This window comes from Diplodia seriata, assembly GCF_021436955.1.
Source record: "Diplodia seriata strain FDS-637 chromosome Unknown scaffold_9, whole genome shotgun sequence".
NCBI classification, from domain to species: domain Eukaryota; kingdom Fungi; phylum Ascomycota; class Dothideomycetes; order Botryosphaeriales; family Botryosphaeriaceae; genus Diplodia; species Diplodia seriata.
In genome coordinates, this window is record NW_027117316.1 from 2,458,134 (window position 1) to 2,486,018 (window position 27,885).

General features: G+C 57.5%; 9 protein-coding genes across 9 annotated transcripts; 3 read left to right on the top strand and 6 right to left on the bottom strand.

Annotated features, from left to right (window-relative positions):
* Positions 1-921: 921 nt before the first annotated feature.
* Positions 922-2,455, top strand: SLS55_009148 (uncharacterized protein; the record flags this gene model as incomplete). Its single annotated transcript, XM_066780551.1, has 4 exons — positions 922-1,249; positions 1,314-1,469; positions 1,535-2,036; positions 2,125-2,455. The coding sequence occupies 4 exons, from the start codon at positions 922-924 to the stop codon at positions 2,453-2,455; spliced, it is 1,317 nt and encodes a 438-aa protein (XP_066629780.1).
* A 3,782-nt stretch (positions 2,456-6,237) lies between these two features.
* On the bottom strand, positions 6,238-7,606 carry SLS55_009149 (uncharacterized protein; the record flags this gene model as incomplete). The annotated part of the gene is made up of 3 exons (XM_066780552.1): positions 6,238-6,876; positions 7,119-7,363; positions 7,546-7,606. The coding sequence occupies 3 exons, from the start codon at positions 7,604-7,606 to the stop codon at positions 6,238-6,240; spliced, it is 945 nt and encodes a 314-aa protein (XP_066629781.1).
* A 1,146-nt stretch (positions 7,607-8,752) lies between these two features.
* Positions 8,753-11,039, bottom strand: SUP35 (translation termination factor GTPase eRF3; the record flags this gene model as incomplete). The annotated part of the gene is made up of 3 exons (XM_066780553.1): positions 8,753-8,806; positions 8,871-9,571; positions 9,626-11,039. The coding sequence occupies 3 exons, from the start codon at positions 11,037-11,039 to the stop codon at positions 8,753-8,755; spliced, it is 2,169 nt and encodes a 722-aa protein (XP_066629782.1).
* Positions 11,040-11,497: 458 nt separating this feature from the next.
* YRB30 (Ran-specific GTPase-activating protein 30) lies at positions 11,498-14,122 on the top strand (the record flags this gene model as incomplete). The annotated part of the gene is made up of 4 exons (XM_066780554.1): positions 11,498-11,518; positions 11,662-11,751; positions 11,799-11,867; positions 11,921-14,122. 4 exons carry the CDS (start codon positions 11,498-11,500, stop codon positions 14,120-14,122), a joined length of 2,382 nt encoding a protein of 793 aa, XP_066629783.1.
* A 919-nt stretch (positions 14,123-15,041) lies between these two features.
* On the bottom strand, positions 15,042-16,544 carry SLS55_009152 (uncharacterized protein; the record flags this gene model as incomplete). Its single annotated transcript, XM_066780555.1, has 3 exons — positions 15,042-15,409; positions 15,481-16,285; positions 16,359-16,544. The coding sequence occupies 3 exons, from the start codon at positions 16,542-16,544 to the stop codon at positions 15,042-15,044; spliced, it is 1,359 nt and encodes a 452-aa protein (XP_066629784.1).
* A 395-nt stretch (positions 16,545-16,939) lies between these two features.
* Positions 16,940-17,573, bottom strand: TSR2 (rRNA accumulation-related protein; the record flags this gene model as incomplete). The annotated part of the gene is made up of 2 exons (XM_066780556.1): positions 16,940-17,499; positions 17,552-17,573. The coding sequence occupies 2 exons, from the start codon at positions 17,571-17,573 to the stop codon at positions 16,940-16,942; spliced, it is 582 nt and encodes a 193-aa protein (XP_066629785.1).
* A 384-nt stretch (positions 17,574-17,957) lies between these two features.
* On the top strand, positions 17,958-20,962 carry SLS55_009154 (uncharacterized protein; the record flags this gene model as incomplete). Its single annotated transcript, XM_066780557.1, has 2 exons — positions 17,958-17,978; positions 18,083-20,962. The coding sequence occupies 2 exons, from the start codon at positions 17,958-17,960 to the stop codon at positions 20,960-20,962; spliced, it is 2,901 nt and encodes a 966-aa protein (XP_066629786.1).
* A 1,958-nt stretch (positions 20,963-22,920) lies between these two features.
* Positions 22,921-23,471, bottom strand: SLS55_009155 (uncharacterized protein; the record flags this gene model as incomplete). The annotated part of the gene is made up of 3 exons (XM_066780558.1): positions 22,921-22,952; positions 23,097-23,342; positions 23,423-23,471. 3 exons carry the CDS (start codon positions 23,469-23,471, stop codon positions 22,921-22,923), a joined length of 327 nt encoding a protein of 108 aa, XP_066629787.1.
* Positions 23,472-26,275: 2,804 nt separating this feature from the next.
* SLS55_009156 (uncharacterized protein) lies at positions 26,276-27,207 on the bottom strand (the record flags this gene model as incomplete). The annotated part of the gene is made up of 2 exons (XM_066780559.1): positions 26,276-26,946; positions 27,204-27,207. The coding sequence occupies 2 exons, from the start codon at positions 27,205-27,207 to the stop codon at positions 26,276-26,278; spliced, it is 675 nt and encodes a 224-aa protein (XP_066629788.1).
* Between the last annotated feature and the right edge of the window lie 678 nt (positions 27,208-27,885).

A 27,885-nucleotide genomic window follows, 5' to 3' on the forward strand; every position in this document is an offset into this window, starting at 1 on the left:
AGCGAGCGCATCCTTCCGCCGTCCGTTCCAGCCCGCTTCCGTGGTGCGCAAGTGGCGGGTCCGACAGTCAGCTCGACGTGAGGATAAAGTTCCCCGCCTCTCGTTTGGCGGCCGCAGCTAGAGTGGTTATAGATCTTAGGCCATAAGATAGTCCGCTGCGACATGTCGGCAATTTCACTCTTTCCAACCCCCCTCTCCGGCGCCATCCGTCATCTCGAGGCCCTTCTCCTGGGCGACCCGTCCAACCCGCTCCCCTGGGCCTCCTCTTGCCCATGGCTCGCCTAGCTTGGCGCCCCCAGCGTCAGCCCTGCGCAGTGACCACCTGTCACGCACGCTCCTGTTGCGGTCCGTTCCATGACTCGGCAACGGCATCGCGGCACCCTCACAGCTGCTAGCGTCATCATCTCCCGCCATTCTCGAAAGAGGCCAACACCGGGGAGATCCAAATTCCGCGTGTTTCACCACTCTGAAGAATGCCTGCTCGCCCAATCATCCCCGCGACTCGTCAGCCACGCCTACCATGGCCACGGGATGCCTTCCCCGACAAATAATACCTGAGCTTAATCTTCCGCTGCCGTCTTGCACTACACGAGTCGATGGTGCTAATTGTTAGACGAGACCCCTCCCATGGAGCTTCCAGCCAGTGTGATCGGCGCTGTAGCCCGCTGTAGCCGAGTAGGAGTAATCAGCTCTGCTGCTATTTGTTCACCCTTTCTCTGGGACGCTTTCTCTGCACCCCAATCTATGTCGTCGCCTTGAGCCTCATCCTTACTGACCACCATCCATTCACTCTTTTGCTGGAGGCGGGCACCAAGGCTCACGCTCACTATAGTCACTCGTTGTAATTGCTAATACCCACCGAGCCATTGATTTGCGTATTGGAGAGTTCTTATCTGCATTTCATTCCCCTTTTCCTTCGCCATGAAGTTCTCCTCCGCTCTCTTCCTGCTCTCTTCGAGCTCCGTCCTTGTCGACGCCTTCCCTGCCTTCTCTGAGCGCAACCTCGAGAACCTCACCCCTGAGCGGTTGACCGCCGCCATCCGCGCCGTCGAGCAGCACAAGCTCGACAAGCGCATCCTCGTCGATTCCAGCAAGCCGATCGACACCACCGGCGACCACGCTTTCCAGGCTCCCGGTGATGGTGACCAGCGCGGCCCTTGCCCCGGACTGAACGTTCTCGCCAACCACGGCTACATCTCCCGTGATGGCATCACCAGCTTCGCCGAGGTCGTCAATGCCATCAACCAAGGTTCGTCGGCCTTGTGCCCCCGCAGTGGAGGTCTCGTTCTTGGCACTGACATGGATCTCTAAAGTGATGGGCATGGGTGTCGAGCTCGCCCTTATTCTCGGAATCATGGGTACGGTCTGGACGGGTAACCCGCTCGCCGTCGACCCCGGCTTCTCCATCGGCGGCACCGTCAGTGGTGATGGCAGCGATAACCTCTTGGGAAACCTCGTCGGCCTTCTTGGTACGCTTTGCCCTCTCGATCCCAATCCAACCAGTTCCACCACAGATACTAACATCCCAGTTCAGGCGACCCCCGCGGTCTGCAGGGCGCCCACAACTGGCTCGAGTCCGACTCGTCCCTGACCCGCGACGACCTGTACGTGACCGGCGATTCATGGACGATGAACATGACGCTCTTCCGCGACTTCCACGACCGCGCCGACGCCGACGGCGTGCTGTCAATGGACCTGCTCGCGGACCAGGCCGCGCGCCGGTGGGAGTACAGCGTCGCGCACAACCCCAACTTCTACTACGGCCCGGTCACGGGCATGATTGCGCGCAACGCCGGCTACTTCTTCCTCGGGCGCCTGCTGGCCAACCACACGGAGGAAAACCCCGAGGGCGTGCTGACGCAGGAGGTGCTGAGGAAGTTCTTCGCGGTCGAGCAGGGCGAGGACGGCGAGCTGGAGTACAAGGCCGGCCACGAGACGTTCCCGGACAACTGGTACCGCAAGCCCGTCGAGTACGGCCTCATCCCGCTGAACTTGGACATTGTGGGCTGGGTGATGAAGCACCCCGAACTCGGAAGGTATGAGAGAGAGAGAGAGAGAGAGACAACCACCACCAATACCATCTACTCCCCCGCAGTACATCAAAGCTAACAACAAACAAAACAGCATCGGTGGCAACACGGGCACCGTCAACTCCTTCACCGGCCTCGACCTCTCCAACGTGACGGGCGGCGTCGTCAACGCGGCGTCGCTGCTCGAGGGCAACAAGCTGCTCTGCTTTGTCCTCGAGGTCGTCAAGACGTTCGCGCCCAACTCGCTGTCCCCCCTGCTCAAGACGCTCGAGGTCCCGCTCAAGCTCCTCTCCGACGCCATCACCGGCCCCATCACCAGCCTCGCCTGCCCCGCCTGGAAGGATTTGACCGAGGGCGGCGAGCCCCTGTGGGATGCCGTACAGAAGAAGTTTCCGGGTGCGGGGAGGGCGGGGTCGTCGTTGTAGGAGGGTAATCGTGGGAATGTTGGGGCGGTTGGGGCGGTTGTTCTTTGTTTCGTATACCAACCAGGGTTTTTGTGGCTTTGGAAGTGTTGTCGGTTTGAGGTCTGCAGATGTGAGGGGTGTGAATGTGAATGATGCTTTTGTTGATTTCGAAGACCCGATGGTGTCGGGATTAGTTTAAAGTTTTCGTCGATGCCTGAAGTGAAGTACGGGTATCATCTGTCCGGTGTACCATTTGAGGCTTTTGGGACAAAGATTTTGCCTCTTTTTTGCTTGGCAATGTTCTAACTCGCGATGTGTGGAGCTGGGAACGGTGGAGTCGAAAGATGTCACATACGGCTTATTATGGCGGACATCGACATGTTGTGTAACACATGTGGCCTCGGCTTACGCTTCTCGAAACTGTTCTTTTGGCTTGTGCATCACATCTTTCATCTCAGTCACAGTCACAGTCACAGTCAGATCAGTGCATTCGCGGAAGATGCTCCTCAGATTCCCTACTTTGGTCGATTGCCAATTCCCGTCACTCATCCCTTCATGTTCTAGACGACACCGCCTCCGGAGTTTGGCTTTGTCGTCGCTTCGTTGAACATCACCCGCTCCGTTGTGAGAGAAGCGAGCGTTTTGCCTGATTCCACCCCGAATCCAGGGCTTAAGAAAAAGGCTTTGAATCATTGGAAGACGAAGGGATACACTATCTTAAGTGCCTTATACCAACCGAATATTGATGACGATTTCAAGCTCCCAGAGCTTGGAACTCAAGTTGTTGCAGTAAAGCTGAGACGCGCCTCGTCAGGTAACATTGCGTCGTCTCCTGTATTTTCAGAACAACAAGCAGAGAAAGCGTGTCCATCACGGCGCATCTACTCAGATCGCACCCATCAGGACGCACTTAACAGAGCGCCCACTACATCGCATTAACGGATGAAGTATATTCTCCAGAGTGAAGAGTGTCTTTACGGGTAATACCGTGGATAAAGGACTCGGATCTCTTGGGACACCATCTTCGGCGGGCGCGAGCTGACGATCGAGGTCAAGAGGAACGCCATGTATGGCGGGCGCGAGCTGATGATCGAGGTTAAGAGAAACCCCTCTGTTTCTTAGCACCTCGATAGAATGGCCTCGGGAGCACTCTGCTCGGATTCTGAGCAGCTTTTCTGCAAAGCGTTCTTTCGGGATCGATATCGCTACAAAGACTGGCTGAATTACCTCGCATCTTCTTCGGTTGTGATATGTAGACAATATTAGTATCAATGCTTTTGTTCATGCAGTTCTCTTCTGCCGCAAGTGTTGCTTGGATTGCTTAGCCCTCTCTGTATCATCCACGTACAAGGAGCTTAACTTTAAAGCGTAGACTCAGGCTAGTAGTTCTATGCTTGTCGTTATTAATACAAGTATGACGGAAGCAGATGTATCCGCTGCGGCCGCGGCGATGAGCAAATCTCGAAGTTGCTGTTTCCTAACGATAGTTCTCAGCGAAGCGGAGGGCCAAAGGTCCGTAGCGACGTGGCAGGTGCGCCGACCGTAGCGTTGAAAGGCGGGGCACTGAAGCACAAGTTATGCACTGCTGCTACGTGAAATATAATAAGATCCTGTCTCCTCGTTTCACAATCGTGTTCAAGCGGAGTAATAATGCAACCCGTAAGGGTATAAAACGTGTCGCAGCAGCTCCCCCTTTGGCTCTATACAAACGCTAAGAAACTGCAATGTGACAAAATAATATACGCCTTACGGGTGTAAGATAGGTAGTTGTACGGACGTAAATGTAAGTTTTAAATGCGCACATTTACATCCGCATGTTGGCTTCGGATGCCTATATGAATGGATTTTTTTTTTTTCATATTGGCCAAAGCGTGTACGGGGCCGTTTGATGAGTTGCTAAGCTATACCCGATTGGGAAAGACGATAGCCAGGGTGATGAAAAGGAACGATTGGCTGCCGGTGGCCGGACCGGATCAATGCTGTTCCGCTAACCTTATCCCACCCGACCTGAGCCACGTAACCAATCCCCGTCCCTTGCATCTACGACACGCCATGATCTTGCTCAGCTCACCCCCGAAACGAAAATGCGAGCTCGGATATATCAACGATGTCGCTTCCGCTTGGTAAGAGCTCAGCGGCCCGCCTACCGTTCCCAGCGACCCTCGGACGGCGGGCTCTCCATACCAGCCGACAGGTGAATTCTGGACACAAGGCCATATTTCAGCATCGAATTGAGAGGCATGGTATCAAAATCGAGGCCCAAGAGAGCGAGCAACGAACCGTTAACAGTAATGCTACTTACGCCGGCAAGCATATTCTCAAGCAACTCCTTCCCATCGAGCAATGGATCGGGGAGTCTCATTTCAAAGAGCGCCAAGGCTCGAAGGGATTGTCCAGCCGGTTGACCGAAGAGCAGAGAGCTGTGATGAAGCTTGTAGTCGAGGACAACCAAAACGTCTTTTTCACCGGCGCCACTGGTACCGGCAAAGCATTTCTTCTGCAGGAGCTTTTCACTGCACTTGCAACCAAGTATCACCAGAGTCCGAACCAAACCGCATCACCTGGTCGGGAAGTACTCCACCTTTCTGGCAGGACGCTGAGCAGTCTCGCCGGAATCGTGAAGATGAGTACGGGGCTAGTGGGTGGAAAACCCCCCGAAGAGAAGGCCGTCCTTATGCAGGAGGCCATTGTACGGATGATGAAAAGGGTCCGGCAGACAAATGAAATGTCGACATGGGAGATACTCGATGTCAAGGTCCTTGTCATTGACGATATCCACATGGTCGATGCCCACCTGTTTGATTACTTGGAGCGAGCCGCTCGGAAGATGCGCAAGAACAAAAACCCTTTTGGCGGGGTCCAGGTCGTGGCGACCGGCGACTTTGCTCAAACTCCTCCTGTGAGACGGAGAGACTTCGCCTTGTTTTGCTTCGAGGCCGCCGCTTGGGCATTCGTAAAACACCAAGTCGCTTTGACCAGAGTCTTCCGGCAAAATGATCCAGACTTCGGCAACACACTCACCGAGATGCGAACAGGACGCATCTCACAACGCAGTGTTACTGCGTTGATGTTACTGAGGAGGCCAGTGCGGCTGTGGCATGGCTTAGAGCCGACGGAGCTCTTCCCGACGTCATACCAAGCCGACAAAGTAAACCAACTGCGACTCAACCAGCTCTATGGAATGGAACACACATACAACGCCCTAGACGGCGGGGAAGCGAACCCCTATCTGCAGAGGAAACTCCTGGCGGATTGCTGCGCTCCGATCGTCGTGGGGCTCAAGGAAGGCGCCCAAGTCATGCTCACCCAGAACCTCAACCATCGTCTTTTGGTGAAAGGGGCTTTAGGCGAAGTGATAGCATTCAGGGCTGGCGGACCTGGCACCCAGCCGATTCCCGAAGTTCGTTTCTCATTTCCAGACGGCACCACTCTGCTTCGAGAATGCCCCGAGGTGACGTGGACCGTCAAAGGCATTGTGTTGAGCGAGTGGAGGTTGGGCAGGTTCAAGCAGGTGGTCCTCGCCCGCCGTACACAGGTCCCCCTCATACCCGCCTGGGCCCTCACCATCGAAAAAGCCCAAAGCCAAATGCTCCAGCTGATGAAACTCGACCTCAACCACATGTTCGAACCAGGCCAAGTCTACAACGCCATCTCCCGCGTCAACAGCGTCGACGGCCTCCAGATCGTCAACTTCAGCGGAAACAACATCGCCACCCACCCCCGAGTCCAGGAATTCTACGAGACGCTCTACTCCAAGCCGCCGCTCCTACCACCAAACACGCCACCACCCAACCCGGGCCCCGTCACAGCTTCGACCCCCGGCGGCGGCTCCCCGCTCTTCTCTCTCGCGCAAGATATTCTCTCACCCCGACCTTCACCGGCGGCACGATATCCTGCGGCGCGCCGACATTAGCGCCAGCCGCATCGCGCCGATGCGGCGGCGGCTGGATCCCCCACTCGGGAATGACCCTGGTGCCGCGCGTCGTGACCTCCAGGACCGTACCGCCGCCATACTCGGCATCCTCGACCAAGCGCACCGCCGCCTCCGCCACATCGCGCGGCTCCAAGATGGTGCTCTCTGCATACCCAAACTCCCGCAGCAGATCCGCCCTTCCTCCCTCCCCGTCCTCGGTCGGCGGCGTCCACAAAGGCGTCCGCACGACCCCCGGACACAGCGCGACGACCTTGACCCCTTCCTCGGCGTCGGCCTTGCGCATCGTCTTGGCGAAGCCGACGACGGCGTGCTTGGTCGCCGTGTACAACGGCACGGCGTAGGCGCCCGCGTACCCCGCGATGGAGGCTACGAGGAGTACGACGCCGCGCTTGTCGGCGCCTAGTAGTGCGCGCATGGCGATCCGGGTCAGCTTGAGCGGCGCCGTGACGTTGACGGCGACGGTGGCGTAGGCGTCGTGTTCCGTGTCGGTCCAGAAGTTGGAGGAGGCCTGTGATGGGGGAGGGTTGTTAGATTAGGGGTCGTGAGAGGGTTTGTGTTTGGGATGGTGGTGTGGAGGGATGAGGGAGGCGGGGAGTTCTTGGGGCTTTTTTTTTTTTTTTTTTTTTTTGGCTTCGACGACTTGCTGGCGAGGGCTCGGTCCTCGATGGGCGGAGGGATGGGCGGATACATAAGACACCGCAAGCAGTGAATGGATGGGGGCAAATCGAGTGCGTGGTGCTCACTACTCACCGGCTCGAACACACCCGCCGACGCCACGTACACGTCCGGCACGTCCCCCCACCTCTCCTCGGCGACTCCGACGAGCGCCTCCAGGTCGTCCCGCTTCGTCACGTCGCATCGCTGGAAGAATACGTCCTTTCCGCTCCTCTTCTGGCTCTCCACAAACGTCTCGGCCTCGTCGTTGAGCTTCAGGTCGGCAACGACGACCTTGGCGCCCGCAGACGCGGCGAGCTTGACGAATTCGAAGCCGATGCCTGCGGTTTGCTCGTTACGTTAGTCGCGAGCTTTGGAAATGCGGCGCGGGACCTTTCTTCGCGGCTCAATCCATCACCTCTCTCTCTCTCTCTCTCTCTCTCTCTCTCTCTGTTTGGCACAACTCGCAGATAGAAAGCCGTAAGGAACCGGGCATTTTTCTTTTTCGCAGAGAGAAACTCACCGGAACCACCCCCCGTCACGACGACGATCTTGCCCTTCAACGGGAAATTGCCGACCTCCATCGTGCAGCAGCAGCAGGCAGCAGGCAGCAGCAGAGATGACTTCGCTCTACGTTCCTAGCTCTTGAAAAAAGTGATTGTGGTGCTTTGCTCTCTCGACAGCGAGCTACCTATCGCCTGTTTCTGGAATCTCGCTTGTTCGATCTCGTTCTTCGAGGAAAGAAGAAAGAAAGACTGGTGGTATGGAGGTTGTCGTGCTAGGTCTCCGACTGTCGATGATGTCGTCAGGTCGTAACCGCGGGGGCTAAGTAAGCTCAGCTGCTTTAGCGCGAACCCCGCTCTGGTCTGGTCTTGTTCACAAGCACAACGACAACAACAGCAACAGCAACAGCAACAGCAGGAAGAGCTATATATATACACGCACGCCCTACACACGTACGCCAGCCCCCCTCCTCTTAGCGCCGGAGGCGCCGAGAGAGCTGCGGGGTTCTTCGGATGCGACTATTGAACTGTGCCGCACGCAAAAGACCGTCACTCCTCCTGGTTAGACTCGTATTCTTCCGCGGCGACGGGAAGCGGGGGTAAATGTGCGAAGCCGCGAATCGTCTGACCGGGCTTATGTTTATCATTTGTCGCAATTCTCCACATTGCATATCACGGAGCGGGGGAAGCTGAATGTTTGTGTCCCCAAGTCCGACGAATGCAGACCAATCAAAGCGTGCCGACGTCTCCGCCGTGACCGAGAGTCAAGAAGCCACACCATCGCTATCGCTGTGCATCCATCCTCCCACACTACTGCTGCCAAAAAATCTCACGCACAAGCCGATGAGATCATCGCCTCACTCCCGTGTACGCTTTCCCCCACGAACGTCAAAAAAAAAAAAAAAAGAGGTTGAACGGAAATCTTCAGGATAAGAAAGAAAACCACTTTTCGGAATTTTATTTTTTGTTGAAGGGGGGTCTCTCTCGTCTACACATCCCATCCCATCATCCCGACGGCCCAGAAGGAAGAAGAAGAAAAAAGCCCGCGTGATCCTCAAAACCCCTCCCTCCTCCATCCCGTACTTGATCCCTCGGCTCCTCCCAGTTCAACGTCTCCCGTGCTCATCAGCCGTAAATGGGGTAAGAAAAAAACATAATTTTTTTGAAAAGTCCACATTTCAAAACGCCTCGTAGATGCCCCATCCATCTTCCTTCCGTGAATCGAATTTAAGCGTCGTCGGTGATGAGCTTCGTGATCTTGCCAATGGCGATTGTTTGACCCTGGTATCCACGTTAATAAACCGAATCCAACGGGCACGTCTCATTGTTGGGGTTGGTTGCTTACCTGGTCTCTGAGGGTGAAACGACCCATCTGCGGGTAGTCCTCGAATCTCTCGACGCAGACGCTGCCGGCACCGCCCGTGACGGACAAACGGGCGATGATGCTCATGCCCTTGGTGGCGAAGCCCGGGGGCCTCTTGCTCTTCCTGCCCGTGCCCTTCTCGAGCTTGTGCAGCAGCGCGTCGAACGTGACCTCTTCCGTTGCCGAGTGCACGTGGAGCACGCAGTTGAAGCCGGCCGAGAGGATCGACTTGAGCTCGAGCAGCACAATCTGCGCCTCGAACTTCTTCACGCAGTGGACCGGACGCTTCGGCGAGCAGAGCACGAAGCCGGGAAGGATGTCTTCTTCTTCGATGCCCCTCAGACGGATGCGGATCTGCTCACCGCAAGTCGCTGCCTGGATTTCGTCCTCCGTCTCGCCGTACAGAGCCGACACACCGACCGTTTCGCGGTTAGGCATCATCAGGTAGTTGACACCCTTCTTGATCACACCCGCCTCGATCTTGCCCTCAACCATAGTACCCATGTCGCGGTACTTGGCAGCAATGGGCATCATGAACGGGGCGTTGAGCTTGCGCTCGAGCGTCTTCATGTTGTCCAGGAACTCCAGAAGCGAGGGACCATCGTGCCACGGGCATACGTCCTTCGGAACCCGGTCCTTGATACCCTTCATCGTCTGCGCCGAAACCGGCATGAAGGTAAGGTCTGCATTATTTCGTCAGCCACAGTTGGGAAGAAAGAGAACGTATTTGCACGCACCGGTCTTGGGGTTGTAGCCAACACCCTTGAGGAACTGGGTGAGCTTGACGGTGCACTCCTTGTAGCGCTCCTCGCTCCAGTCGACAGTCGGGTCATCCATCTTGTTGACAACGACGCAGAGCTTGTTGACACCCTGAGTCTTGGCCAGCACAGCGTGCTCTCTCGTCTGACCTCCCTTCTCGAAACCCGTCTCGTACTCGCCCTTGCGCGCAGAAATGACCAGAACACCGACATCGGCCTGCGAAGCGCCACCAATCATGTTCGGGACGTACGTCTTGTGGCCGGGGGCATCCAGGATACTGTAGCGGCGCGTTTCTGTCTCGAAGAAGCCCCTACCAACCTCGACCGTCTTACCCTTCGAACGCTCCTCCTTGGTCAGATCCAGAGCCCACGAGAGGTACCAGGTTTCACGGCCGGCCTCCTTAGCCTCGCGCTTGTACTTGTCCAATGTCCGCTCGTCGACCATGCCGGTGGCGTAAAGAATGGAACCGCCCAGAGTAGACTTGCCAGCATCGACGTGGCCCAAGAAAATGACGTTGACGTGCTCCTTGCCGTACATATCGGCCAGCGTGTCCTCGTCGACATCGGCGGCCTGCTCCTGGGCGATCATGTCGGCCTGCTGCTTGGCGGCCTTTGCATCCGAGGCGCGGGTAGGGCTGTTCCTGCCGGAGGAGGGGGTGGGGGAAGTCTTGCCGCTGGCGGCAGGGCCGGCCGTCTCGCCAGACTTCTCGATGGCCTTGGCAGCGGTGACTTTCTTGCCTGCCGAGGGAGCGCCCTGGTCCTTGTTGGCGGCGTCCTTCGCGGCCGAAGGAGCGGCACCGCCAATGCTGAGCACCTTCGTGGCGCCGGCCTTCTCGACCTTGGGCGCGTCGCCACCAATGCTCAGAACCTTGGTGCCGCCGGCAGACTCAACCTTGGTGGAACCGTCGCCACCGATGGAGAGCGTCTTCGGTGCAGCCTTGGGCGAGCCGGTGGCGGGAGCAGCTGCGGGCTGAGTGGGGGCTGCGGCCTGGAGGTCGTCGCCGCGCTTGGCGATCTTGGGGGTCTGGCGCGGCTGCTGTTGCTGCTGTTGCTGGGGCTGGAAGTTCTGCTGGGGGTATCCGCCATAGCCCTGCTGGGGGTAGTTGTAGCCCTGTTGGCCGTAGCCGTACTGGCCGAATTGCTGCTGCTGGCCGTACTGGGGGTAGCCGCCGCCGCCGCCGCCGTAGTATTGGCCGTACTGGTTGTAGCCACCGTAGCCCTGGAAGGGCTGGCCCGGGGTGAAGGTGGCGGCGCCGGGAGTGAAGGATGCGGCGCCGGGGGTGAAGGTAGGAGCGCGGGCAGCCGGGTTCAGGTTCATCTGCTGCTGGGTCTGCTGGGCGAGGCTCTCGTCCTGCGCATCCTTGTCGTCCTCCCACGAGTTGAGGTCAGCCATTTTGACGCGGTGTGCGTGGCGCGATGGGAGCGGATGGCGGTCGTGGGTGTGCGGTGCGGGCCGAGTGCGCAGCAGCGAGGGCGAGTCCTATATAGGCGGCCCGGGGGTGGAGTGGGAAATGACGGAGTGTGGGTGAGGGTCGGGCCAGCAGCAAAAGGCTTGATCTTGGGCGGCATTTGAGTGGTGGGGCACAAATCGCCCGCCGCCCACCGCGCACAGACCACCCGTTAGGCTCCCGGCCGCACCTTCTCCCTCCAAATCCCCATCGCCAGGCACCAATGACGTGCATGCACAGGGCTGAGTCGCGCTCCGCGTCACTGATCCCGGGTGATTCACTCTGAGTCCATCCGGCCCGCTGCCGCTGCCGCTGCCGCCGCGCGTGTTGGTGTTGCCCGATTCTCGAAGCCTCTACTTCTTGTCGTTGCCTCTGCCCAAACGCCCACCCACTACCGCCCACCATGGATCTCCTGCTGTCCAAGGTATGTCTCTACCCGGCCAAGACAGTCTCTGCGCCTCTGCAACCACGCCCTGTCACCATGGCTTCATCTCACCCCACTCAGTTCCCACGTGCGCCTGCAGTGCCACCCTCAGCGACATCTGATCGACATCTGACATTTGACAGGTTACGCAGCAGGCGATGAACTATGCCATCAGGTCGGGCATCGTCATCACTAGCAGCTATGCTATGAAGCAGTGCTCCCGCCTCATCAAGGTTTGCCCTCTTTCGCCACTGTGTCTGTGCGTGGCTGACCTCCGCAGTCAGTGGACAGCAGCACCGAGAAGCAGGAGCTGGCAGCTTTGCAACTGCGCCTGGAAAGCAAAATCAGGGTATCTTCACCCGTTTTCGGCTCCGTTGAGCTGATGCGCTGACGTACGCCCAGATCATCTCTCCCGCTATTGATATGATAGAACTTATCTCCGCCCGTGGAAACACCTCACTTGAGTCTGCTGTCTCCCTCACCAAGGCTCTTCGCTGGGACATTCAATCTCTCGGTGTCCGCCTGGCAAAAGCAGCCGGCGAGGAGGAGCTTCACCGGAGAGGCAGTTCCCGTGCCAAGCCAAAGGCCGACAACGAGCTCGAGGTGAAGCTCATCATCTCCGACATCAGGCAACTGCTTGCTCGCATTGAAGATGCAGTGCCTCTCATCAATTTGGCCATCACTACCTCTGGCGCCAACTTATCCAGCTCTCTACCTTCCACCGTGTCTCCTTCCCGCTTGCTCCAGGCCAGCACATTCCTGACCGCCGGAGACACCCAGTATTCCATGAACCCCACCGGTGCCCAACAAATTGGCCCTGCTTTCACTCTTTCCATGTACATGCTTTTTGCTGGCCACATACGTCCCCACGATGAAGCAGGGATCAGGGAAACCACATGGAAGGAGGTCATCCACAAGGCACGTGTGAAGCTCATGAGGGTTCCCCTCGACAGCATCCAGGACTTCACACCCTTGAACGCACATGGCAATATCCCCGCCACAGAAGGTAGTGCCTACGAGTATGCCTATCAGCTTCTCATCATCGAAGACCTGGACGATGACCGCGTCCACACGTTTGATGAGGGCGAGCTGCAACCGGGGCCTTTCGAAGACGTCGCCAGAGCGGGCATCCGCGAGATCGTTCCTATCCATCAAGTTTCGAAAATTTTCTACGCCGACACTGGGAAGATCCTCAACATAGGGACGGACGGCGAGACAAATAATCCCATCCTGCTCCTGAAGCGCGACGTCAACGCAATACCGCCGCGCCGCATGATGGAGCGGCAAGCCGCGGAGCAATGGTACGATGACTACGAAGAGGAGGTACCACAAGACGCACACGAAGAGGAAGCAGTGCCTGGCACACCCAAAGAGGACGATCAGTCCGAGATCGACGCACAGCTCTTCCGGGAGTCCTCCACCTCTCGAGCCCCAAAACCAGAGCAACAGCCCGAGCCAGAGCACTACGACGAGACGCCGCAGCCATGGCGACTTCCTCCCAATCTTGATCCGGAGTGGGTCGCCTTCGAGGTGTACGTCGAAGAGCCCGATTCCGACGACGAAGACGACATGACCGAAGCGACACAAACCTCACAACAACCGCCCTCGTCAACTCCTCCTTCCGGCGCTGGCGCCAACATCTCGTCCCGATCCGCCTCCCTCGATCCGCACCTCACCACCGGCCTCACCAACCTCAACCTCCGCACTCCCTCGCCCGCCCCCAACCACTCATCCTCCCCTTCCGCAGCCCCAGGCACTGCCCTCCAAACCCGACCAACCTACTCCTCCCCAATGGCACCCCCGCCCCGCCAGCAACCTTCCTCATCCCTCCCACCCATCCGCACCTCCCTCTCCCTCCTCGAAATGCTCATCCGCCTCACCGCGCTCCAACAATTCCAACAATCCTCGCACCTCTCCATCCCCGACGAACTCCTCACCTTCTTCCTCTCCGAGTCCGCCTCCACCGTCGGCGCCGGCTCCGACGCAGACCTGCGCCGCCGCGTGCGCCGCGACGCCGTACGCCGGGTCGGCTTCGATCCGTACGACGAGAGCCCGATCAAGCGGCGGGGCGAGGAGTATCTGGAGCGGGAGATGCACGGCGGCGGCGGAAGCCAGTACGACGGCGGCGAGGGGAGCAGTCAGTACGGCGAACCAGAGGGCGTCGAGGGAGACGGAGACGCGTACTACGACTACGACGACGCTCCCGGCTCGGAGCAGAGGTACCATCACAACCACCACCACCGCGACGTGTACCACTCGTCACCACCGCCCGCGCGCCTCGACGCCAGCGGCAGGAACCAGAGGGCGCCGCCCCCCGGATTCGCAAACAGCAGCAGCAGCAGTCCCCTCCTCCGCAATCGAGATCACCGTCATCACCACCACCATTACGCCAGTTCTTCTTCGCCGCTGGTGCCTCCGCAGCATCATCGCGACGTGCCCATTCCGAGCCGCGAGACGAGCGCGCAGCCCAGCCCGTTGCTGCGGAAGGCGACGGATCGAGCGGGCGGTGGTAATGGTGGTGGTGGCGGGCTAGGCGGCGGCAGGTTGGGCGTTGGGGAGAGGAGGAGACAGAGTCGGCAGGGTACGCCGGGGGCGGAGAGATAAGGGACGGGTTGGGTTGCTGCGAATGAAGGGGAGGGAGGGAGGAAGGCTGGAAAGGAATGTCAAGATGGGGGTTGGAGGATTCTCTCTCGAAGATTTTGCTGCATGGGGAAGGAGGCGGGTGGGGGAAGCGATAAGGTCGAGAATTTGAGTCGCTGCCGAAAGCGTTTTTCGCTGGATAAGCTTTTGGTGGCGTGGCGGTTGCCACATACTCAACGGTCTGTGGAACGCAAGGGGTGGTGGGTGGTGTTGCACGAAAGAAAAAATAATAATCGTTGCGCAGCGGGCGGCGTCGTTGTTAAAAGCCATTGCAAATAGCTAGAAGATAGATACCCAGCCTGCCTGCCTGCCCTTACCAGAGACGACAGACACATTTCACGAACGTCACCAAAACAAAGAAAAGTACAAAAACGGAAGGAGGGGGAGGGGAAACAAAAAAGACAGAAAATGATTTCTACGCACGACTATCAGCCTGACGTGCCGTCGGGTTTGATGAAATGAACATCGGGGCTGGCTGCTCAATCGTCTTTCCCCCACGCACCGACCCCTCAAAAAGAATCATTACTGCAACTGCGACTAAAAGCTTGCTACTCCCCTACAGCTACACCAAGCATTGTGTACCAGACAGACAGACAGGCAGACACACCGGCATCCCCCGAAGTTCCGTAAAGATATTGTTGAAAGGTAAGACGTATCCGTTTCAATTTTGTCCTCACAATAACAACCACACCAAGGGAGCCCCAGGCCTGCTCATATATTTCTCATTACGAGCTTTTCCAGGCAGCCAGCAAGGGTAAAGGAGAGAGATAGAAAAAGCATGCAAGTAGAGCAGAAACGCATGACTTCAGAAAAACACAAAAAAAAGAACGGATAGTCAGCAACCAATGAAATCGTGTTGACGGTAAGCTATGATTTCATCCAGTCACTCCCAGTCCTCGTCGCTGTCGTCGGCCGCGGCGGCCGGGTTCTTCTTCGGCTGCTCCTCCTTGGGGCTGCCCGGCGTCTTGCTGGTGGCGCCGCTGACCAGGTCGTAGCTGGCGTCGCTGTCGGCCTGGGAGCGCTCGTCGCTGTTGCGCAGTTTCGAGGCCGCGGTGTCCTTGTTGTCGGAGGAGGAGGGGGGAACGGCGGCCTTTGCGGCGGGGTTTTCGGTGGGCTTGAGGGTGCCTTGCGAGGTGGCGAGCGGGTTGGGCGTGGACGTCTTGGACGACGAGTGGTCCGCCTCGTCGTCGTCGTCCGACGAGGAGTCGTCGTCGTCCCAACCGACCTCTTCGTCGGCGCCCGAGGCGGAAGCTATATTACGCAATGTGCTGTTAGGGGACTTTCAATGGCACCGGGGGGTCTCGACGGGGGGATGAGCTTACCCTTCAGCATCTCTCTCCTCCGCTGCTCCTCGCTCTCGATCACATGCCTCAGGAAATAGTACCGCGTCCAGAACGGCTTGTACTCGACCTTCTCCGGAACGAGCGCCTCCATCGATACCCGCAGCTCCGGGTACTTCTCCAAGTCCTTGGCGATATCCGCAGTCTTGCTGTCAATGTCAAACGACTTGGTCCAGCCCTCCCATTCGGGGCTATCCGGGTCCTTCAAGAAACTCTCGAGGGCAACGTGAATGGCGTGCAGCTGGGCGTCGAAGCGGGTGGTGTGGATGACGCGCTTGCCCTGGGCGTCCTTGCTCTCGAAAAGCACCTTGCTGGACGCCGAGCCGGCCGGGGCGTCGGCGTCGTCCGGGCCGGTGATGGTCACGGCCTCGCGCAGGAAGCCGCGGATGCTGGTGCCGAAGCGCAGCAGCGCCTCGTCGGCCGCGTCCTCGGCCTTCTGGATGTCCTTCAACCGGGAGGCGCCTAGGCCGCGCAGCCGCAAGAGCATGCCCTCGGCCTCCTTCACGATGTCGGCCGGCAGCGACTCGGCGCGCTCGCCCGTCTCCGCCGCGGGCTTCTCCGGGGTCGCGGGGGCATTGACCTCGATGGTGTTGCCGTCCTTGTCGGTGATGATCATCTTCTTGGTGTCGGCGGCGGCATTGTCGTCGTCGGCAGGAATCTGCGGGAGCGAGCTCGAGATGTTGCGCGTGTGCGAGAGGACGGTGGAGCGGAGGTCGGTCAGGCCCTTGCCGGCCTGCTCGATGGCGGGCGCCGATTGCTGGCGGGCGGTTTCGTAGTAGTTTTCGCCCTGTCGGCAGCGCGCGTGGTTAGCATGGTGCCGGCAGCGGTGGGCGGGTCGGGGAGCGTGCCTGCTTCTTCACCGTGCCCCACAAGCCTCCGAGGCGAGCGGCCCAGGGGCTGTTGCTGATGGCCTTGTAGGCCTCCTGGACCTCGCTGTTGAAGTCTTTGGGCGGCTCGCTGGGCGCATCGCCGGGCTGGGCGGCCTTGTCGCGGCGCTCGTCGTCGGGGAAAGTCTCCTCCTGGATGTGGTCGTAGGCGACGTCCATGGCGGGCCGGAGCGGGGCAGCGCGCAGCTACCTTGGCGGGCGAGGCGGGGTGTCGGGCGCGGCGCTCTTCGGCGACGGGTGCGGGTGGTTTGCGAGGCGTGCGAGGTGTGCGCAGCGGGCTGGCGAGTCCGTGTCGGTGGTTGGTGCTCGTCCCTGACGCGCGTGTGGAGCTCTGGTGATGGCAGCTTCTGTGCTGCGGCTCTTCCCGCCGCGACGCCGCAAACAGCAACCGTTGCCGCCGCAATTTCAGAGCCAAGACGTGCTGATGCAAATATGTGCGCAGTGCTGCGCCGCGATCTATTAGAGCTTCTATATGCCCAGTCCAGCGCCGTCTATGCCTTCATACTCCGTCAACGCCATGTCATGCAACAATCTGCACACCCCGGACACGTTTTTCAGCGCCGCTTCTTGCCGACCACCTTGGTAAAGCCATCTTCGTCGACCTCGGGCTCGACCTTCTCCTTCGGCTCTGCCGCCACCAGCTGCGGGGCCTCGCCCATGTCCGTGTCGTCGTCGTCCTCGACGTCGTCGTCGGCGTCGTCGTCGCTGTCGCTCTTGTCCTGCGTGCCCTCCTGAACGACCTCGACGTTGGTCAAGTTCGGGCCCTTGCCCCTGCGCTGCCGCCACCGGCGCTCCATAGCGTCGACCGTCTCGAAGACATTGTTGTTAAGCTCGTCCTTGATCTTCACGACGGTAGCGGCCACGGCCACCTCGCTCTCGTCCTCGAGGCGCACCTCGAACTCGTCCTCCATGACCTGCAGGAGGATGGTCTCGACGTCGAGCTGGTCGGTGTCAGGGTTGGTCTCGAAGACGTCGACGATAGCCCCGGCCAGCCAGTCGCGCTTGTCGGCGCCATCGGGGCCGCCGAACTGGCTCTGGATGGCGACGGTCAGGGCGGGCCAGGCCTGCAGGGCAAACCAGATGCCGTGGCCAAAGCGCTCGGACTTGAATTCGGCTGCGACCAGGTCAGAGGGGCGGCGCGGCGATGAGCGGTCGGGGCGACTCACGCGTGGGATTTTCGTTCGACATGAGTACTGTGGGGAGAGCGAGGAGAGCTTTGGAGGCGTCGTCGGAGTGCGGGCGCACAGCAGGCGGGCGTGCAAAAAATGATGCGCTGTAGCGGGCTAGGCTTGACCATCAGTGTGGGCGCATGACGTATCCCTGCACGCCCGGCGTGGACCCTCCTCAGTAATTGTGCGCCGGCGCCCATCCAAATTCACGCCTGAACCTCAGCCCGACCCCTTTCCAACCTCCATCCTGCCGGCCCCCTACGCCTCCCCCCGACTGCTGCTGTCGCTGGCCAATCCATCGCCGCTCTCTCCTGCATTTTTCCAGCATGCTCCGCGTCTGACCTCCCTGAAACCGAGCGCGACCCTGCCGATTCCGGCAATCTGTTGATCCTACGAAAGAGCCATGGTTTTGAATACGATCACCGTTGGCGCCGCCGTCACGCCAACCGTCATCCAGACTTACATTTCCCATGTCCGCCCACCGTGCTTCTCTCCCAACCACAACCTCCGGCTGACAGAACCTTGCAGTACCTCAACCGCAAGCCGCTGCACGGCAAACCCACTGCCCATCTCGGCTATCACGAGGGCCTCCAGCTCGTCCGAGAATTCCTTCATTATGCCGCCGAACACACTGTCGAAGAGGTCCAGGCCTTCACTCAGCAATGGGTGCCGGTTCCGGCCTGGGTCAAGACCGAAGAAGTGACCATTTCGTCCAATCAACTCACCAAAGCTGCCGACATGCTGCAATCGCAATTGGGTCCGGATGGCATCGAGCTGGTTGGTGGTAAGACGTGGTGGCAGTGGCGGCGCGACAACGCTGAGCTGAAGGCGGAATGGATTGAGATGCGCGGGGACTACAACGAGCGCAAGGAGAGCAAGGACGAGCTGGGCTCGCGCATCATGCTCTACATCCACGGCGGCGCATATTATTTTGGAAGTGTCGACGAGCATCGTTACCAGATGCAGCGCCACGCACGGAAGCTCAAGGCACGCATCTTCGCCCCTCGATACCGCCTGGCGCCCCAATTCCCTTTCCCCTGCGGCTTGCATGATGCCATTGCTGCCTATCTTCACCTCCTGGAAAAGCACGATCCATCGACCATCGTGGTTGCCGGTGATTCTGCGGGAGGTGGCATGACGCTGGCCATGTTGGTCGTATTGCGCGATCAAGGAATACCTTTGCCCGCTGGAGGGATTCTACTTTCGCCCTGGGTGGATTTGACCCACTCCTTCCCCAGTCTGAGCGGAGACGGAAAATGGGACTACATTCCTGCACATGGCTTCGTGCACAAGCCTTCAACATCATGGCCACCTCCAAACGACGACGATATGGATGTTATCAAGGCAGCCTCCAAAGAGCTGAATGCAAAGTCAGGAAAGCTCAAGGATCTCGCCGGGAACCCGAAGGACCTGCCCGCGGACCAACAGAAGGACCGCGCCCGCGGTTACTCGATAGAGCAACCCCGCGAGGGTGAGGAGGGAACCCTGCCGTCGACAGATGAGATTCGGTCGAACGCTCCGCCCCCGCCGCCTCCGGTGCTTTCCGTCAACATTGATGGCAAGATAATCACCATCAAGGACCAGATCCAACTGTATGCTGCCAACGAGCTTATCACTCATCCCCTGGTGTCACCTATACTGCAACCAACTTTGGGTGGTCTTCCTCCCCTTCTCATCCAGGTTGGTGGAGGGGAGCTTCTTTGCGACGAGCAAATATACATCGCACACAAAGCTGCCTCGCCTATGGACTATCTCCCCGATCTCTCCAAGAAGACTCCGGAGGAGCAAGAGAGAATTCGGGAGGAAGCTCAGAAGTATCCACCGACTGATGTGAAACTCGAGGTCTGGGACGATCTTTGCCATGTCACGCACACGTTGAGCTTCACCCGACCGGCAAAGCTCATGTACCGTGCCGTGGCACAGTTTAGTGCCTGGGCTCTTGCGAGAGCACAGAACAAGCCGATCGACATTCTTGACGACGACGTCGTTTCTCACATCAGCAGCTCGTCAGAGTCGGGTAACGATCGGGGAGCAACCGACAGCTCCGTGGACACGCTGCAGAAGACCAAAGAGCAGGTTCATGACGGTGCACAAAATGCCGAACCAAAGGCCAATAACGGAAGTCAGGAGTCCGTGGTGGGAAGAGCCGGGGACGCCTTACCCCCTTTCAAGAATCATATGATCCGCCAACGAATCGACCGCCACGGTGCAATCAGGCCTCTTGAACCCGCGTCAGAGCTAGAGGCACTACGACTTCCGGCGTCTGAGATTGGTGTTATCAAGGAAGGGCCGGTGAAGAAATGGATGGGTATCCAGGGGAAGTGGGCAAAGAAGTATGAGAAGGAGAAGCGCGCAGTGCAGAAGAAGAGGATCGAGGAGTTCGCCCAGGGGTACGAAGAGTTTGAGGGTGAAACGCCACCGCCGACAGCGCTCGCGGGCCGACGACTGAAGGACAAGGATATGCCGAAAGCGAAGATAGCCAAGGGTTGGGGTCTCGCCATGTGGAGCGGCTGGGGCAGCAAGCACGACCAAATGACGATCAAGCGCGAGACGCAAGCAGACGGCATCAAGGAGGAGGTTGTGGATGAGGGCGGAAAAGGTTCGGCAGAGCGGGAATCAAAGTCACGAGCTCGTTCGCTGAGCACCAGCAGCAAGAAGAAAAGCAAGCGTTCGATCGCCTCCGGCCGTTCTCGTTCTCGCCGCCGCACGATCACCGACGAAGGACAGACCGATCCCTCTGTCCCCCCTTCCCCCACTCTCACCCGAGACGCTCTCGCCGCCCCTGTCACCCACGCCGACGATGGCAACAGCACCCTGGCCATCCCCGCACCAGCAAAGCCAGGCACGAGCGCCGCCTCTGTCACCGCCACTATCTCCACTCGCGCACCTGAGGACGCCCTCAGCATCAACACCGCCGCCGCAAATTCCACCTTCTCCTCGCCCCTCCCCAGCCCTGGAGCTGGAGGACAACCTACTGTGGTGATATCCGAGCACGCCGCCGAAGGCGCGCCCCCGACCATCATCCCGTCGACCAACAACTCGAGCACGCGCCCCTTCAGAGACGGCATCGCGTACCCTTTCAAGCTCAACGCCGGCAACCACAAGGCAAACCCCAGCACCACCACCCTGATGAGCTTCCAGGACAGCATCAGGAAGAGCATGGATACCAGCAGCATCGCCGAATCCGCCGCCACAAGGCCCGAGGAGAGCGAGAGGGAGGATAGGGACGATCTGCATCACGAGGAAAAGAGGATGGAGACCGTCGAAGAGAGGATTGTTGAGGCCCAGAACGAAGATTCGGAAAAGCAGCCGGAAGGTGCGGCAGGTAAGACGGACGCTGCCGCTGCCGCTACAGCCCCAGAGAGGCCGGCGGCGCCCGAGCGGTTCACTACGGCTCAGGAATTTTAAGCATTTGCACTGCATTGCGGCGGGTGAAACACAGCACATACGCTGTTGACAGCATTTTGTTCTTTTCTTGTCCTTTGTTTTGGACTACTGCTTCTTCCGCAATTACGTGCCGTACTGGTTCCTAACTTTCTACTCGTATACCCTGCATTTTTGGCTGCTTAGAGAATGTACGCGCGGTTTTTTGGGTGGTTCCGTTCGAGTTTGGGCCGTTTGGTCAGTCAGATAGGCGTGGTAGTCATTTAATCGTTGGCCTTCCTTGTATATTTGGGCCGTTACACTGCATCGCCGCTACAACCCTGATCCTTGCTACGGAAGAACGTTTATTGAAACTTCTTACTTCCTTTCTCAGGTCAGTTCTCCGTCTCTGTTGATCTCTACATGCAGCTCATCGAAGCGGGAGAACCCTTCACCGGTCAATGTGGCAAGAATATGTATTTATCGAAGCCTTTTCAATGGGCCGTTGAAGGGGGGTCTATTACTGACCGGTCAGTTTCACTATCAGGCTTCACCAATGGAATTTCAAAAGCTGATGCAGGACGACAATCAAAGTATTGAGAGCTGCGTATGCGAAGCGCCTCATCACTGCTTGCGCATAGAATGATGTGCGCATACGGCGGACTAACTCCACATTTGGCAAGCATGTCTAGCTATCGAAAATGGTCATGTGGCAGGTCAAGTTATAAAGTTCAGGCTGGTCCTGTCGTGGGGTCTGTCTTCTCGCGATATGCTCCAGACCAGCCTTTCCCAATGGCCCATCGTATTCACATGAGACCAGAACGCGAGAACGCCAATAAATGTCAATCCATACCACTTCTTCTGGACAAGGCAGACTCCTCCCCGGTTGCCATGCCCTCGGTTGTAATGGTGGTGTGCGCCACTGCAAATTTTCGGGTGCTGTCGAATCAGCGGTGGCCGGCCCCCAAGGATCTCACCCTTCAGCCTGCACGCGTCGCAATCGTGATTGCGGCAGTCTGCCTTCTATCAGCCAGTGTTTTAGCCCGTTTGGCAATACGACCAAGTGCCCCAGTCAGCTGAGAAGGGATCGGCTTCGTCATTTCCTTGTTTTGATGTCGTGGGAAAGCTGATGGCAAAGGCATTTCAGTTTGAAAGCCGTTCCCTCAGTCTGCGCGATTCACCAACACGTTCACCGGCACCACAGCATTTCTTCCTACGTGGGCAGTTGTGACAAATACACCGACGTAGGTGCAAATCTTAAACAAGTAGAAGACACGTCCACATATAGATTCCACGACCTACGTAATTCGCGGCCGGCTGCGGTAAGACATTACCAAGGCACCTTCTTAGCCATTTCCGGTGGACGTGTCGGTGGATCGCGCCGACTGAGGGAATATACCGAAAACCAACGCCACGTGAATCATAGCTCGAGCGCCCGGCAGCCGAGATCAAAAGACAAGACCCCCCCATCGCCCCCTCTGAGCCGAGCTCGTTCTTCGCAGGCTTCCACGTTCCCTTGACAGTACGCAAACACTTAGTAACACCTTGCAATAACTTGAGACCGGATCACGACAGTAAGAAACCGAGAGACACGATACAGGACTTCTTGCTAAACAATTTCTTCTCATAGGATAATGCAACAAGACGGTTGCGAACGTTCTCTACCGTTCGAAGTCTGGTTTTTCCGACAACGGGACGTGTCACTGTCCCGCCTACCTTTGGACCTCGAGCTTCCGTTCTGAGGGATGGAGCCCCGACAGGCCCGGCTCTGTGCAGCACCATTTGGTCCCCCGTTGGCCTCATTCGCCGAATCGATTGTCTCGACTCTTCCTGGTGGCCCGAAAGAGCCCGCCCTGATAGGTCCCTCCATGGATGGTCCCACGTTAGACAATGCCGGCCCGTAGGGATGAGGCACCGAGACATGATTGGCGGCGGAGGGGCCGGCCTCGGCCCGTGCATAGAAGCGTCGATGATGCTGGATCAACTGCTTCATCTCCGCCTCGCTAAGTATACTGGTAGAGTACCCGTCGAGTGTCTGTCCGACAGTGTTGTGGTCGCTGGTGGGGTGTTGGGTCGCCACTGCATATTCTTACCACAGTAAGCGGTAGGTCAACCACAGCAACCCGGGACCAATCTTGCACGCGGATAGCAATCCTGTACCGGAATGAAAAATACCTACCGAAGTCGTGGAATGGGTTCTCTCCGGGAAAGCTCCGAAGGTACGGTTTGATGGATTTCCAAATGGCATATCTCATGCCGAGGACCGTCAACTTCACCAGATCCTGCTTGCTGTCGCCGAGTTCCTTGAGCATGCGCTCCAGGTCGCTGTGCAGCTGCTGGATACGCCTTGCGTCTGGATCATCCCTGTCGTCAGTGGGGATGCGCGCCAAGTTGACGACCCGTCTCTCCTCGATGTGGACCTCGTCTGTGTGCACGGCGTTAGCATCGCGACAATCATTCATCGACGGTCCGCGGAGCTTACCCAACCCTCTCAAAGGGTCGAACTTGGTGTTCCAGCCTTGATCACGGATGAGGTCCAGGACGTTGCTTGCATGTTGCTGGAGATGGGGCTGCCGTTCTGCTTCCACGATAGCTCTAGTGCAAGACGTCGCCGCCTGTCTGGCGACTTGGTTCGTCGGCTGCACTTCCGCCGCCGGGAAAAGGCGCTCTTCGGGCTCGGCGGGCCGGCTTAGTCCTCGATGCGATGATGATGGATGGCCGTCGTGTGCGTCCGACATGATGGATTCCGGACTGGGCGGGTGGTCCGAAGGTTGTCCAGCCTGGTCACTCTCATGACCTGTTAGTCGGGGAATCAGTCACCGTTTGCTCTCTTCGATAGCGGACGACAATACCAAAGCTTTGTCGGAGATGCGGAGGGCTTTCTCGTTGATTTGCGGGATGTGTGCAAGGCTGGGACGGGGGCTCTGGTGTTGCTGCGGTTCGCCGTCGCCTATGACGCCCGGTTATGGCCGCGGGTCGTTGGAAGCTGCTTGGGCGGGCCGCGAGTGCTGGAGCAAATCGAGAACCGCCAGACAAGTACGTTGATGTGGCGCTTGAGGTTGGCGTTGGCGCCTGGAGGTGATGGCAGCTTGGTTGGGTTCGCTGGCGGAAGTTGAGCCATGGAGTTCCTGTGTAAGGAAGCGGCGAGTAATGTTCCAATCAAGACTCTGTACAATTCAAGGCGAGCGGATCCCTACAACTTTGCATGCCAGCACGACCTGCAATCCGTCTCACATTCATCTTCGTATGACCCGAGCATAGAAAACGGCGAAAGATTTACTGTGTGATGAGGAGAGCTTCTATCAATATTTACATTCATTACAATCGCTCGGTGGTTGTCACCGAGGATGCACTTTTCCTGTCTCATATGCGATCCCTGCGGTTTGTCGCGGTGCTCCAGTCTGCATGCGACTCACCTTTACGAAGCCGAGCGGCACGTACATACCAAAGAAAAGAAGGATTACTGGCAGCGCCTTTTGGGTCCTGCGCCGTGCCATGGTAAGCGAGGTGGGGAACAAGGTAAAGACAGATCTGGCCAGCTGAACCGAACGCCACATGTAGGTCGCCAAGTCGAATCAAGTGGCGTCCGCATCGAGGCTGCCTGGCAAGTATATGGTGTGTCTGATCCACGTCAGCATGTGTTCTGCCGAAGCGATTATCTTTTACCCCCAAAGTCTCGCGATGCCCCGCCTGCCCCGCTTCTCGAAGGACCGGAAGGACGTCAACTTCTCTGCACCGGCCGGTGCTTCGGCTTTGCTCCCAGCTGGAGAAGCATCTCGCTGCTACGAAATACTGGCCATGGCTTGGGCTGGAGGTATCTACGATGACGGCGCCCGCCGGGTGCAAGAGGCTGCGGACACCCACACCTTGGACGGCTTCCAGCCTAGCAAGATCCCGGAACAGCAGTGGAGGCCCTTTGGAGGGCATGCTGAGAATACAGACCAAGCTGTCGAGGTTATATCCCATTTCTACATGGAAAAGCAGAGCTGATGTTTCTGATCTGAGGGAAGCTTGAGCAGTTCGATCTTTGCGAGAAAGAAGCCGAGCCTACGCCCTTCTGGCCGTTTGCATTCGCAGAGTTGCCTTTTACATACGAACATCTCGGTTCAGACACAGACGCCACAGTCGGACTAGCTTGCGATAGAGGCTGCATGGATGGTTTCAACATACAGCAGCTTACAACGTCAGCTGCCGGAATCAATGAAGTGTCCCCGGGGGACATTACACAAAGTATTTCTTCAGGTTGGAACGCCGACATGACGCTCGGGGGTCTTGAGCTTCCTTCCTCGGCTCAACCTTTTGAAGATATCCCGTCGTGGATGTTTGAAAGCGACCCCAAGCCCGAAGAGGGGAGCGCGGCAAATGAGGACGTTGAGGTAACCGGATTCCTTTCGGTATCGGTCTCTGTGCCTGTGCGTACGTTGACGAATGTTGGTTCAGGAACCATTGGAGTTCGAAGGTCCGAAAATGCAATTGGCGCGTGGTCAGCTTGATCTTTGGACCGATTCTCTTTATCCCACGGTCTACATGGCTAACACAATGGCTTGCGCCAGATGAAGAAGAGGAGAAACGTACACATCGGCCCGGTCCAGCGGTGTTTATATGTAGCGAGCACGGATGTGGCATGAAGTTCATCAGGCAAAGTCGACTGACGTACGGCCTGCCCCTTCTCTTCTTCGGGCTGTCACTGACAACTAGCAGGAAGCATAGAAAGGTTCACATGGTACATAAGGATCGACCATGCCCGTGCACCGACTGCCCAAAGACTTTCCTGTGGCCCAAGGATTTGAAGAGACATCGACGGAGCAAACATTCGAACAAGCTACAAGGCGATTCTAGGCTCTTCTGTCCCATCGCGAGCTGCAAATATCACTTTCAGGGTTTCCAGCGGAAGGATAAGTTGCTACAGCATCAACAAAGGCAGCACCGGACATCTTCACCATCGGTATCCGCGCGTTCCGACGAGTTTGAAGCAAAAGGAAATGAGATTGGCTGCACCCTCCAACCACGACTGTAAAGCTACCATACAGCCATTCGGCCAACTGCCATGGGGGTGGAGACGGAGTTTCTGAAGCCTCTGGACGGTCTTTTCCCACTGGAGGATTGCTGAGGTCATCACCCGCCCTTGGAGGCAATTTGGGAAAACCACACCACGTCTGATCGTAGCCATACCAGTTGTCTTCCTCATTTATTGGGCTGCGGGGAACACTTGATATAGCATTACAAGGCTTTTTTTTTTGGTTTCGAAGCAAAAAAAATAGATGCTCCAACTTGTTCCCAATCATAAGATCCTGCAGCATACATTCTGGAACCCGCTCACTGATATTCTGTGTCCTCTCTAACCAAGTTTGCGTAACCCTATCTCTCGCTTTGAGCTGGAACTGATGCAGCAAGCTCTACGGATGCTTGTGGGTTTTCTGCCTCCACAATCTCAGTCCGATGCAACGGGAGGACCTTGAAATCCATGTCCGCAATCCACTTCCTGAACCGCTGGTACTGCCCAACCGGCGGTCTGGCCGCTATGAAAACGAGCATGGTAATCGGAATTGCCACTAGGAAGAACTGCCAAAAGCCAGGACTACCGGGGGCCGTATCGCTGTTCATACTGAAGAGGCCAGTCGTGAACGAGAGTGGGACGAAAACGACAGCGAGGTAGGTCAAGCGACTGACGTTTGCGGTTTCAGCCAGCGACTGACGGCTGTCCGCGATCTGAACCATTGAGGTGACTATCGGGAGCATCCGTTCGAACCTCTCGCCGAATTTCCCGACACTTGCTGCCAATTGCTCGAAATCCTGGGCGAGCAGTTCCAGAGTGTTGGCACCACTTTGAGTTCCGTTGGAGTGACGCACGAACCGTGCGACAAGGCGTAGCTTCTGTTGCGATGACATGCTCCTTCGACGCCAACTCTGAAGTGAACGGATGTCCGAATCCAACCGGTCCAGGAACCAAAGAACACCTGGTCCATCCTTAATGGAGTACTCATACTCTTTGATGCTGTGGTGCATGACAGCCAAGTAATTTGTCCATTCTGCTGCTATTATTCGTAGCGGATAGTAGGCCAAATGGATCAGTGTTGGAGACACGGGATCAAAAAAGCTCGGTCGTTGTCTTTTCCAATAGTACTGTAAATCATCCAGCATACCAGATCTTCTTGGCCCGGAGGGACAAGTAGAGGCATCATTGGTATCGGGAGGGTCCAAGAAATCCTCATATCCTCCCAGGAATAGATCTGAGACCAGATTGGTATGAAGGACTTCCTTCTCGCGCCCTTTCGCGTCATAATACGCATTGTTGATTGGTGGGTCAACAAGTATGATACCTTGACCGTCCTTAGTAAAGGAATACAGAGAGTGGGGAAGAAACGTACATATCCAAGACCTATTTGGTAACAGTGTCTTCAAGACTGAGCAGGAATGTTGAGCCAGCCCTATCCGCACATGTTTTGTCTTCGGGAGAAGAACAACTTTTCTGTGTACATTTGATGTCCGGAGAAGCTCCCTCATCTCGATCTCAACGTCTCTGAAGACGATTGTACGGTGATAGTGAATGTTGATGTATCTATCAAATTTCTGTCGGGATGGCAACATCGCCATATCTGGGGTTTGCGTAGATATATCTGGCCAAGGCGAGTGAAGATGAGAGGCAAAGAACAAAGGGTCAAGATGTAAGTTTGATCCGAGCACTTCAATCACGTCTCTTGTCAGGTCTTCCACGGCAAGAATACTTCCCTGCAGGACCCTCTTGCCCACCTTCTGGGGCTCGTGAAGAACGTCTTCCAAGCCCCGGGTATCGATCTCGGAAACCTCTGGCGCGTCGCTGTCTGACCAGAACTGTGATAATGCAAGGCGGCATCGAGACTGTTCTTGTCCGCTGTCTGCAAAGAACCTCATCAGGCTTCTGACGCTAGGATTGCGTTCGCTTTGTGCCGTCACGAATTGCTGATACTTGGCCATAGGTCACTTGTGGT